This window comes from Rhodnius prolixus, unplaced genomic scaffold (assembly GCF_049639745.1).
Source record: "Rhodnius prolixus isolate KJV_2025 unplaced genomic scaffold, Rpr scaffold_9, whole genome shotgun sequence".
In the NCBI taxonomy this organism is placed as follows: domain Eukaryota; kingdom Metazoa; phylum Arthropoda; class Insecta; order Hemiptera; family Reduviidae; genus Rhodnius; species Rhodnius prolixus.
Genome location: NW_027411604.1, coordinates 9,595,664 through 9,609,139, shown reverse-complemented (window position 1 = coordinate 9,609,139; position 13,476 = coordinate 9,595,664). Strand labels below are relative to the sequence as shown.

General features: G+C 31.1%; 1 protein-coding gene across 22 annotated transcripts in view; it reads right to left on the bottom strand.

Moving 5' to 3' along the window:
• Positions 1–474: 474 nt before the first annotated feature.
• The window catches only part of LOC141454493 (uncharacterized), a 167,678-nt gene continuing 154,676 nt past the window's right edge, over positions 475–13,476 (bottom strand). For 7 of the 22 annotated variants that reach the window (XM_074128764.1, XM_074128769.1, XM_074128766.1 and 4 more), the window contains 6 exons: positions 10,915–11,075; positions 9,581–9,673; positions 6,852–6,993; positions 4,075–4,234; positions 3,882–3,979; positions 475–2,576 (listed from right to left, as the gene is read on the bottom strand). In XM_074128764.1, coding sequence (XP_073984865.1) covers positions 3,906–3,979; positions 4,075–4,234; positions 6,852–6,993; positions 9,581–9,673; positions 10,915–11,075 — 630 coding nt within the window. In that variant the 3' untranslated portion in view covers positions 475–2,576; positions 3,882–3,905. Of the gene's footprint in view, positions 2,577–3,881; positions 3,980–4,074; positions 4,235–6,851; positions 6,994–9,580; positions 9,674–10,914; positions 11,076–11,330; positions 11,489–11,580; positions 11,798–13,476 lie in introns of those variants that run through there. The other 15 variants (XM_074128772.1, XM_074128777.1, XM_074128774.1 and 12 more) reach the window with 10 other exon arrangements.

Sequence of the window (13,476 nt, the reverse complement as noted above, 5' to 3'; positions counted from 1 at the left end):
ACTAATTTCTTTTTACTGTTTTATGCCGCTCTCTAATGGCCATTTTTTGAACTAATATTTTAATAAATTTATTAACTGCTTTTTACCGCTCTCTGACGGCAACTTTTAAAACTAAATTTTTTAACTAAAATTGTTTTTAACCGTCCTCTAACGGCAACTTTTAGAACTAAAACTTTATGCCGTTCTTTATCAGCATCTTTTTAAACTAACTTTAATAGTTGCGTTTTTTTTTGTGATTCCATTAAAGTTAAAAAATTACTTCTGATTAATATTTTTTACATACTTAGAATATATATTTTTAAAGCAAACATATATTAATCTAAGGTCTAAACTATTAATACTGATTGATCTTGCAAGCAATAAAATTAAATATCATACGGCAGTAGTTTCATTTTGCTCTAAGGGAATTAACCACAATGATGGTAGTCCTTCTGATTAAAAAATAAATAAATAATAATATGTTAAATAATTACGCATTTTTTTAAATTTTTATTTACTTAATTGTTTTTAAATACATAACATGTCATTCATTGCATTCTATCACAAAATGTTAAGACATATAAACATTTGTCCTATAGTATATGTACAATACAATGATTATAAATTATTTTTTCTTTAAATGTTTAAAATCTACTACCAATCATTCATATAATTTGTTATGCAATTAATTTCTTCATTAATCACATATAATATTATTTTAATACTGAAATTGTTTTTTCAATTTGTGAGCTTACATATTTGGACTTGGCACACACATTTACATGAATCTTTTAGGGAGGCTCTTTATAATTTTTATATTCAATCAAAAGTTGTTTATATAAAAAAATAATAGAAATTAGGTTTTTTTTATAGTTTCCTTGATATATTTTGTATATATCACTCTCTAGTCGCTAAAAAGAAAAAAAAATCAGTCCAAATCAATAAAGCTTGCTTTGAGAATATTAAATTTAAACATATATTTATTTTAATCAATAAGGCATACTAAAAATTTATTGATTTTGTCCACACTACCAAATAAAAGGTTTTTATACTTGTTATTATTTTAACTGTCTCATTTCTTTTCTTTTTTCTTCAAAATTGTTCTTCTAAATTTCTACATCAGATTGCCATACACGCACTTATTGTGTATTAAGCTCGGATATTAAATATATCGTGAGTTTATTTCACAACTGTGTATTTTTTTTCCATATGGCGGCTTAAGCAATTACATAATTTATTATAATTATTACTTAATTATTATTTCCTTTCTTGGTAATTACCACTGAAAATATTTTAGGCGTCCAGATAAGCAAAACTTCCACGAATTTTTAAGGCCTATGTAGAACTCCTCTAGTAATTCAACGCCTAATTTTTGTGGCTGCCTATGTTTTTATTATTATTAAAACATGGTACAAACATTTTTTTTATATTTTGTTAATAAATACAAATTCATTCTAATACTTGATTTTATTTTTCTTTCGCTTTACCAGATTATGCTTTATACAACATTATTATTTTCTCGTTAATTAGCAAAAAAAATAACGAATACAATTTTGGATGGCTAAGATAACTAACAATAAAAAAAATGACAATGTGCCATTTTTTTTTTGTATCTATTCCACTTAAAGTTCGATCTGAAGGTTTAGCTTCTCATTTTTATTATGTTTCTTCAGGCACCAATGTGGTTTTTATTAAATAATTCTGGATATTCATTGGTTTCATTTTAAATATTTTTTAAAAAATATTAAACATTCAAACATAGACTGCAGGAGAGAGCATATTTTTTAGGATTTCTTTTCAAAATACATGTTTAAACAATTCATACATATTATGGGGATGTATAATACTTTTTTTTGGTATTATTATATTTCTTTTTTTTAGTTTTATTTTCATTAAAATATATTAAATTGACAGTTTATGTATTTTTTATTTTCTGCCCAAATTCAATTATTATTATTATTATTTAATATTCAAATTTTAACGATCTTCATTTACATAATTTAATTTGGTAATGTACTACTAATTGAAATTTTCATTTATTATATTAAATAAATTCTTTTTATACATTCCATGTATAAACGTTTTGTGAACAAAATGTACATTGATGGCAAAAATATTTGTAGCCAATTCTGCAATAAGTATAACGTCTTTTTATCAATCTTAAATATCTATATATAAATACTATATACCCTTTAGGGAAAATCCTTACCCCAATTTTTTGTTTTATATATGTATATATTTACAAAAACAAAATAAATAACTTAAGTATAAAAAACAAAACTAATTTAAGACTAAACACTGAACTTTTTTTTAAAATTCTGATTCCAATAAAAATACTTACAATTATCTACTTTTTCACATTAGTATTTCCAAAAATCAATGTATAGGCAGCTTCAAATGTTTATTAAAATTTAATATGTCCTTTTACTACTCTTGATTTCCTTTTTCAAGCATTTAAAAATTTCTTCCTTGAGTCGTCCCCACCAATGAATCGTTTTAAACAAAACGGGCAAATTCTTTATTTTTATAACTTTTAAAACATATTTAATTTTTGTTTAAAGAGTTTTTAAATTCTTTTTTTTGTGATCATTATTTACCTGCAAAAAAAAGTTTGAGTTAAAATCTGCATTTTTTTTTTTTTTTTGGTTAATCGAAACTATACTTTTTTTTAACATATTATTCTTATTAATTTGTTAATACCTATTAAAATAATGGCTCATATTTATCAACTGTATTTGTCAAGTAAGCATTGTTAAAAGACAAGTAAAATTATAATCTTGCATGAAGAGCTCTTTTTTAAAGTGGAACAAAATAAAAAATTGTGTGCACTCTTAAAAATAATGTCAATAATTTGATCAAATTCGTTGCAATTAATCTCAGAAGGAAGAATAGCGCCAGCCAGAATAGAATATTATAGAAGCCAGCGTATTTGTCTCTAAACCAAAATAAGGTTTTCCTGCAATGAAGAATAGTTTAAAATACATATAACCAAGCGCATTTTGTTCTATGCAGTGGGATCGTGGACATGCGCATAAAAATTGATAATTTGTAACGGAGAAGTCAAATAATTAAAAAGATTTGAGATCAGTAAGAAATAAATGAAAAACAATCTTATGTCGTGAAGTCTGGAAAGCAGGATGCCATCTTGTCTGTCAAATACGGATACTTCGGAGCTCTTTCATAGGCAGTGCAGTGATCTTTCTAGCAGCGAGGCGTTCATTTGAAAAAAAAAAAAACAGATGAACTGGACAAGAATGGTCGGCCAGGTTGGAACCAGATATCGGGCATACAAAATTTTAATGGCTGAAAGGTGGTCCGCTAGAGGACGGAGTATGTAGCATAAAACCCAGCAGGTAAGTATCCCAGCTTTGCAAAAAATGTTGTGGTTTGTTCACAATTAAGTTGTTTGTTCATTCTAGATTGAGTTACAGAGATTTTCAGATTTTATTCCTACTGTCCTGCATTCAATCTCCATCGTACCATTCTATAAACAATTCATTAGAAATAATTACAGAAGTAACGTTCGGAAATAATTTGGAAAAGCCTCGGTCAAATTAAATCAGATTGGCATCAATTTTAGAACATGTGTGAATAAAATTACAAAAAAGGGAGGAGTGAGAGAAGGAATAGACAAACGGCCAACAGCTTCTAACCAAATAATAAGATGAATATTATTCTGGCAAGGAAGGGTGCGCAATAACTACTTCCTGGAGGGCCTAAAACTTTTTCTAGGATAAGCACCAGTCCACTAGTAGTGGAACTGAGAAATGAAACGATGCTGCAGAGGATCTGCATTAGAATGAGCGAATTTCTAATAGGATAAGCAACTATCTGACCAAAAGTTTAAAATATGAGCCATGCAATTAAAAAAAAAAAAAATTATTGTATAAAAATTCAAATACCCGAAAATTAGGGTCACCCGAATATCATGAAATTAAGAGAGATTCATTAAAGTCCTGTCTGTGCAAAGAATTCATGAGTTCCTCATTCTGATTATGGACTAAAATCAGAAAATTAAACACAAAAAGGACATAAGTTATAATAAAAATGTTCATAATAGTAAATAGTACTAAACTATGTCTATTTGTAATGTACCATTATGAGTATGATTTAAATTAAATATACCCATTTGATCAATGATGGGAGCCATTCTTAATGTAATACCAACAAGTAGCATACAGGTGAGCAGTAGGAATCCAGCCGTAATTATAATTGTCCATCTTGCCCTTTTAGGGAGATCTTCAGGGTCCACTACCTGATAACAGACATTCAAGTTAATTAGATGGTTGGTTAGGAACTAAGTGTTAAGTATTGAGTTTTGTCGTTTTCAGATTGCTTCTTCCTGGCATTTAAATGTTCACAAACATTTGGTAATCAGTATAGAAATTATCACGTTTAACACGTTCCATGCCAAGTAAACTACCGGAGGTACACGTTAAACTTGATCTTCAGGCTACGTGTACCATCGGTGGTTCACGCAGTCATATTTAATTAATGCGTTGAAAACATATATTTTATGACAAATGTAATTCTGTAAAATATATTTCTACCCAAAAAAGTGAGGTATTATACAAAATGGAGTATAAAACGAAACACATAAGTTTATTTAGTTGTTTTATATACAATAATTAATAATTACATTTAATAATGGATTTGCTTAAAGCAAGGGAGGCATAAAGACAGCTTTTTCGGGCAATCGCTGTAAAACGTCATTACTCTTATAGTTTTATCTCTTGCTACTTCAGTACCGAATTTTTTTACATTTTGTTTTTAGCAAGAAATGCAACGTTGTCTTGCTGTCCTCGCTTTGCCCTCTTTCTTTTTAATTTCGTGGTGTCTTCTAGAGTTTGTCGCAGTTTCTGAAGACGAGTTGTTATTAACATCAAGTTATTTATATAACACAAGAGGTACACGATGTGATAGCTGCTCTAAAACAAGAGAACTACTTATCGATTGATGATGTAATGAAAGAATGTGTGATAGTATATCAACCTTTAGTTGAAATATCAAATGGCCTGAACGACAAGTCAGGCAAAAATGGCCGTGGCACGAAACGTGTTAAAGAAGCGTCTCTCTCTCTGGAAAATAAATCAATAAAACTTGATGTATCCAACGTAGAAAACGACGTGGTATGTATTCGAATGGATTTCGGTCCAACAAGCATTTAGCAACTTATACCCTTCTCAGCTTATCGCCTCATTTAACCAAATCTGCCTAAAATAGGCTAGGTGTATGAGAACATGATCTCGTCGGATGCCAACATTATAAACTTTTAAAAATTGCCACACAGATCGAAGCTTTTAGCAGCAATCGCAATACTAACAAACCAGATCTGTATCACGTTTCAATAATTAGGCAACCAAATCGTTACGGCTGCACCTATCATCCAAATATTATCCAACTCCATCAACCAAAAAGTGTTATGACAATGGAGAAGCTGATCATCAAGGAAGCGAAAGGTGAAGCAAATTTTGGTGCATGTAAACCCCCAAAAATAGTAGCAACAAAGGTTAATCTAAACTATAATGGACAACGTTAAGTAAATGAACACGAAATATGTAGATGGCAGCGGCAAATTCTTGTGTTAAAAAGGCTTGAATCGACTGTCTCCTATCAAGTGTATGAAGGCAGTGAAGCATTAATTTATAAGATCTGTAGAAAATTCTCAAATCTCTACATTGGGCAACCTTTCAATAAACACTGTCAATGATATTCTGAAATAACCATCATTTACCAGCCATGCTGCTACCTCCACCATTCTACGTACAGCTTAATTTAATGCCATTTCTTAGTTTAATGATTAGAATTCTAATCTCTTTTCATTTCTAAAAATTTTACAACTTTCAAGTTGCGTGGTTAAAAATTAGATTTCTAAATAATGTTTCCAAATATGTTTGATTCAAGCATTTATACGAGGGTTGGCTGAAAAGTAATGCACACATGCTTGCAGAGCGCGAACGAAGAGCTTCAAAAAGCGCTCGAGGTGGCTTTTGGAGGTCACATTTCCCCTTATTACGTATGCGCAGTTTGAACTCGCTGCGTTCAGCCAGTGTATTTTTAGACGTGTACTGGTGCTATGTCACTACGAGATAAACTGTGTGCTGTTATCGACTTTCTTTTAAGACGATGACAGGGGACGAATCATGGGTCCATCATTACGACCCAGAAGAGAAAAGCCAGAGCACTGAATATCGACATGCGTTTTCTCTTCGGCCGAAAAAGTTCAAAACACAACCGTCCGCAAAAAAAAAGACAAAAATTCTTCTGACTGTGTTTTGGGATGCTCACCAAGTTTATGTGACCGATTTTCTGGGAACCAGGAGCAAAGGTAAATTCTTCTCGGTACGTACAGACTCTTAAGAAACCTCCTACATCGAGTTTGTCGGGTTAGAGGCAGCTTGGCACCAATAATTTTGCAACATGACAACGCTCGTCCTCACGACTAGCGCGAAACTGCTGAGGCTCTGGGAAAACTGAAGTTTGAACCAATTCCACACTCTCCTTATTCCCCAGATCTTGGCCCCTGCGATTTTTATTTGTTTCCACTACTCAAGGGAGACCTCAAGGGTAATCACTACTCCTCAGACGATGAGGTGAAGGCAGCTGTCAAGTCCTGGATTCAAGAAAAGTCAAAAGAATTCTTCAGTGACGGAATGAAAAAACTTGTTTCACGTTGGGAGAAATGTACTAGCGTTAATGGTGACTACATTGTAAAGTAATACATAATTGTGAAGCATAAGAATTGTCCTTTAATATACTTTTTGTCCGAACTTGATAACTCTTTTCTTTCTCCCTCTCCCTTACCATGTGTGCATTACTTTTCAGCCAACCCTCGTAATTTTATTAATAATAAATCCAAAAAATGAACTCACCTTTGGTTTAGTAACTATGGGTGGGCGATGTAACATGGGACCAACCAATCTTTTACGTTTTCTTCGTTTCTTTTTGTAACTTTCACTGTCCTCATCGTCTTCCATATCTAGAGTTACATAACGTTCTTCCCCAGCTACTCTCCTTTAACACAGTCAATTAACTATCAATTCCCTTTAGTTTGCACTTAATATTTACTATAAAAAAATAAATTGAAATAAAATGAGCAAAATAACACATTTCAACTATATTTTGCTTAATTCTTATTTGCTTATCCATTTTGTAGATAAGAATGATATATTCAGTATTGTTCTTAGTTTTAAAAAGTAAATAATAAAAAAAAAATCTTTCAACTTAGTGTATAACTAAATTCCTGACGTCCATGTTGACATTTTAAATAAATGTTACATATATAATTAATAACATCGTGTTTCATTTTGTACCTCCTCTTCTTTGCAACGCTGCCTCAGAATGATTACCTAAACTACTCAGTGAAATAAAAGGAAATGGCCTAAAATCCTAAAAATTATTCCAAAAATATTAAGTAGAAATAACAAATTGATTTTAAGATAAGAGCTACTAGTTCTTAGTGGAAATTAAAAAGCTATCAAGAGTTGGGATTTTAGAAGAAAACAATTAATTATTATTATTTTTAAATAATATAATTAGCCCAAAAAATTCTTAGTTCTCAGCTCATTATTTCTGAGAGACCGAACTTATTGAAATGCTCACTAGATACTGAATAATAATAACTGATAAACTTAGCCCTTCAGTCATACTATCTACATCTCGAAAGGAAAGACCTACACCTTCAAGAAGAAAAGAAATCTGGTTCTAACATAACAACCGCCAGCAAAATGGCTGGTAGATTGACTACAAAAATTTAAACTTGAGTAAGTCTGTAATTATGTCTCAAGAGTGGTGACTTGCCACCACTGGGCTGAGACAGGCGAAGGAGTGTTCATTAAAGGCTATTCGCCGAGGCTGACTGCAGAATTAATCCGTCAAGGCCGCATGGGGCTATAAGGATGATTGTAGGCCTTTTAACTGGCCACTGCAGGCTCAGGAAACACATGCATCGCATGGGCCTGGCAGTTGATAGCCTTTGCTGGTTCTGTCAGGTAAGAGGAGGAAACGGCACTGCATGTGTTGTGTCAGTGCGAGGGGCTGTTACTTCTCGGGGAGGAAAAACCAAGGCCTGGTGAGCTTTACCTAAGAGCCGCTCTCCAGCATCAAGAGTCTGATTAAAAGGACAGGTCTGGAGGGTGAGCTTTAGAGTGAGGGAAGCCACAATAGATCCAAAGGGGTCGCAGTGGCGTAGGCCATGAGGCCGCTCTAATCTAATCTATCTATCTAAGTCTGTAATTACGAGAAACATCTATCGCTTTTTTTTTTAACAGCATCAAATGATTTAAATTAAATAAACTTAATAGTATAGTATTATAGAATGTGTTGATTGCTGCTCTTAACTGCGATTGCTTAATATGAAGAATGAATTATGTATTAATATGAACAGACATTTTAAAAGAAACAGATACAAGAATTTGCATTAACAAATCACTAACATAAACAAACGATCATGTTTAGTTAAATGAATAGAAAACATTTAATGAACATTTATTTACACTGGTTATTTAATGTAAGAATAAGTAGTATTATCAATTACAAAATCTGGTGTAATGGGAATTCTACACATGCCTGTTGTACATCTTAAATGAATAAGCTTGGTAAATGAAAGATGAAAATATGCTTGCGAATGATTTTTTTCATTTATACTCCTGATTTTGATAAAACTCGGAGTACCGAACAAAAAAAGTTAAAAATCCTCAAACTATTTTCACTATCTGAAATATCAAAATGGCAAAATTAGTAATTGAATTCTTTGACTTAAATGTTAGAGAAGATTTCGAGGGTCAGGTTTGGTGGTAATGAACATGGATTTGCCAGTAAAGTTTAGGCACAGTACCTACTTAAAAATTCTGGACAGAAGGCAATCCAAACTCAGCTGTTAATAATGTAAACAAATATAATTGTTAATAAGCATAAGCCCTGAAGATGACCTGCCCTTACGTCGAAAGCTTGGCAAAAATAAAGAAAACATTTTCAATGAAAACGGACAATAATCCTTCTTTTTTGTTTGGGTAAATGAATTGGTCAGCAAGAACAATGACGATTGTTAGTTAAGTCAGTTTTAACTTTGACCATGAAATATGTGCTTTTTGTTCCATTCATTAAATATGCCGTTCAGTTTTTATTATTTTTATTATTATTTATTTATTTATTTTATACCATATCCTCTAAAAGTGAAGTAGCAAGTATTTATAGTTAATGTGATGCAATATAAAAAATAAATAAATCAATTTAAAAAGCTCAATGCCCAGTTTTAAATAAGTCACCCGAATATGAGAACCCAGATGAACGATCAAATAAAAATTAGGAATGAACATGAAGTAAACAAAAATAAACATGCTGCGATTTTGGTAGGAAAACGTAGTTTTCATTATGCCACAAATAGTTTTCCATATATGTTTACATACAGATGAAGTAATTACAAGAGGACAATAGAAAGAGATTCTTACTTAAAGGAAAGAGACATAAATAATAGACAAATAAATCTTTTCAAATAAAATAGATTTATATAGATGGATGCAAATGAAGTAGATCTTTTCTTGGGCACATAGAAACACCTGGTCACAGGGCAACAAAATTAAATATAAAAATCATCACTTACAACCTCTTTGGGTGAGATACTAACATGCCCGTACCATCATCCCATTGTCTAACTTTGCGCAATGCAGACTTAGACCTTGATCTGTCTTTATGTCTGAAACATGAATAATATAAAATGTATACAGTATAAATCATGCTGTAAATATATCAAAATAGTAGAACATGTGCATAAGTTATACTAAAACATGTAGGGCAACTTTTACAAGGTCAATATCGAAGAAGTAGAATGAATTTTTATATTTATTGCCTTTTTATTTTAACTGCACTTCAAGAAAATATTTAAAAACTATACATATTATTCTTTAAAATGCTTTATTCAGTAAGCCAAACAACGAATCTCACATATTAGAAATTTCACAGCAAGATAAATTTTTTTTTTTTTTAATTTTCTTACTCCTTTTAAAGTAGAAAAGACTTTCCTTTGTGAGCAACCTTTTTAATCAATGGGCCAATTTAATTTTTTTTTTTTTTGGCGGGCCGCACATAGATTCTCTTATTAATAATTTACGAAACGTCCGTATTGCATGTTTAAAAACGTCGTCGACAAGTAACTCGCCATAAAAAAATATTTCGGTTTAGTATGTACTACCATTTTATTATAATTAATTTTATAACAATATATTGATGGGAGAAAGTGGATAAAATAAATTCAATTTTTGAAATGCTTGGCGGGCCGCGTGTTGCTCATCCTTGATTTAAAGGATCCCTAAACACGACCAAAAAAGTTTTTTTAAAAATAAAATGGGTGGATCTAGTTCCAGAGGAGAGGAAACGTTCCTATATAAGGAGTCGACAATGATCCTCTTTTTCTTTTTAGGGTACAGTTGATTAACCTAGATACTCTGGGCAAACGGTTGCGGCATGAGTTCTTAAGCAAACTGAGTCCAAAGGAAATCAAGTAGCAAAAACGGCTAGTTGGTAAAATTGTTGAATACGTAAACATTAAAGACGTGAACATTAAAATTAATTAACCTTTTCTAGGTTATTAATTTGGAATAGGACGCACCCTTACCTCAAAAATAAAATATACCATAAAGAACCAAAACAATCCTTTACTGATTCTCAACTCTACGCATACCAGTGTCGGGCACATAATGTTTAAATAAAGACTTTCGTCAGCTGCAATTTCTTTGCAATCACTTCAAAAAAGAATTTATTTTCGAAATAAATAAAATTCACAAATAGAATTTGAATAGATTTGCAATAATATCTTCAAATTAACGGCAATGGCCTAGCAGCTGCTACATGGCCAGCTTTTTGACAACATAAATCAAATCCTACAATTGCTTGATGTACAATTTATAGCAAATAGTTGTTATATATTAATGTATTTACCTGCAATGCCTATGATGGTGATGATGTTTAGGCAGTTTGGGTGGAGGCCTATAATATTTGATATAACTATTGTCCGCTTTCATGGCCACCACTTTGCTGTCCACTAAGGCGGCTAGCAATGATTCCAACTGTACACGTTTCCACTCCCCCTGCAACAAACACTGTTATAATTGAACTATACAATTCTTATAATTAAATTCTTCAAAATTATTGATCAAAGGTTGTATTAAACAAAAGGAACCAAGGATAGAAATTTTTTTTATAGTTTCTAGCTAAACTATCGTTCATTTAATTGCCAGAAACTGATAGAATTATTGGAGTCATTAAACAAACTATTATATTTTAAAAATAAATATGGAATTTTCTCTTTCTAAAATCAAAGTTGAAATAAATGAAGTTTCAATTATCACACCAACCATTCAATTATTTCTCCTTTCGTAGATGGTAAAGAGGTAGAATTGCAATAATTGATAACATATTTAGGCTGAGATAACTAACTGCAGAAGCAAGCAAATATCTCTGAAGTCGCTGTTCTCTGTTCCTTCTTTAAATACACCAATTCTTTTTTAGTTTCCTGATTAAGAAAAATTTGGATAAAGAAAAAAATAAAGTTAATATCTTGAAGAAAGTTTTTTAGAACTTTCAGGTAAATGACACTTTTCAGACCTTAATAAAAAACTTAACCAAACTACATATACTGAAATAGTGATGATCCTAATACAAGGCACATTAATTGTGTCTGAAAAAATATGTTCCTTCAGAAACTACTAACTTCAAACACTGAATTTTATGATAAAATTAGAACTAAAAACGGAGGAATACATTTTTATATACAAAATAAACTTTATAGAAAACAACTTTAGAAAACCCATTACTGCTGAACTGAACAGCTGTTTAGAAAGTTTCAAGTTCATTCTATGATGGCCGAAATAGCTTAGGGTAAGGTTAACATATTCATCCTAAGACTTATAGAATCTTGTTTACATGTAAATCATTTCTTTAAGGTAAATCGTAAAAGTTAAATTTAGCATTTTATGAGTATATCTAATGTAGGCCCACTGAGATTTATCTATACTTTATTAGGGCTGTTTTTTAAAATAATTTTTTTCAGATATTAAGTTAAATTTGGTTTCGTTCAAAGGTCAATAGTTTCAAAGTTCTCATATTACAGAGTTTGTAATCAGACTAGACACATTTCGTTTACATATCTGCCATCGTTTCCAGCAACGTCTTCTAAGAGCAATACCTAATCATCAGTACATGCAATTGAAACGTTGTAAGACTTTTACCCGTGACTGTAATTTCTTGACTCCTGCACCATTACCGTCATAAAAATAAGATTTCGATTTCATCTTTTTCGTATGTTATGACTGAAGAGGCCTAGAGGCTTAGTATGAACATTACAATTTACCATGACATCAGAAGCTAAACTCTTTAAAAGAGAGCATAGTTGAACAGTTGACACACATGAGTCGCCAAATATAAGATCCCTTAAACGATGCAGAGTATAAGTCCTTTCTGATATTTCAGTATTATGAGAAAGGGCAAATACAGCTTCAGGTTAGAAAAAGTAATGGTACCATGGACAGCTCTACCACTGTAATGAGTATCAAATCAACAACTTCTAAAATATGATATTTGACAAATAATTCTCAAAAACAGTTGCCAAAAATAATTAATTCAGGATTACAATTTCAAGGATGAAACTGCGCCTTATTCCAGTTTGCCCTTTATGCACGTATGTAGTTATAACTGTTAACCAATGTTAAATTTCTCTTTGCTGCATTGCAAGAGAAGAATCGCTTCTTTTTAAATATTCAATTGTTTTTTTTTGTTTTTAATCCTGCTAATTATCTCTTTATACTATCTGAACTTAATTTCTTTCTTTTTTTTAAAACAATAAACAACCTACAATCCCCAGAGTTACATACTGTTTAAAGTTTCAAGGGTCCAAGATTACTAAGTACTAGTAGAAATGGCCCGCTAAAAGTATACATTTTTTTTTAATGAAAAATTCTTCATGAATTTGAGAGACTTTCTAGAGTTGGAATGTACTTTTTTGAATTATTAATTCCTCGCAGAGAACACACATTATTTCTGAAAATACAGACTCACTCATACCTCTGTTTTCCTAGCCAAGATACTTTTTTTTTTTTTTTTTTAATGCTTCTTTATTTTTTTCTTTTTGACCTACGAGTCAAGAAAATTGCTTTATTACGAGTCAAATCATCAAAATAGAATTTTTCACAACTTTTTTGGATGGTAAATTTTCAAAAAATAGAAATTAACAATAGCCTCAATTGATAGTTCAAGGCAAATGAGCCCCAAGAAATTATTTTATGCTCGATTCAAAGCAAATAGAGGATACCATATCAAAAAGAAGACTTCATCCATCTATACTTCATTCTACCATTTTTTAATTTACATTTTAAATCGTTTTAGTAATAAATCTTGACTAATATTATCTCTAAATATATTACTAAATCCGTGACAGTACAGAATTGGAACCGTTTTACTTTTCTTTAGTTCTAACATTCACCTCATTTTACACAAAAACATATC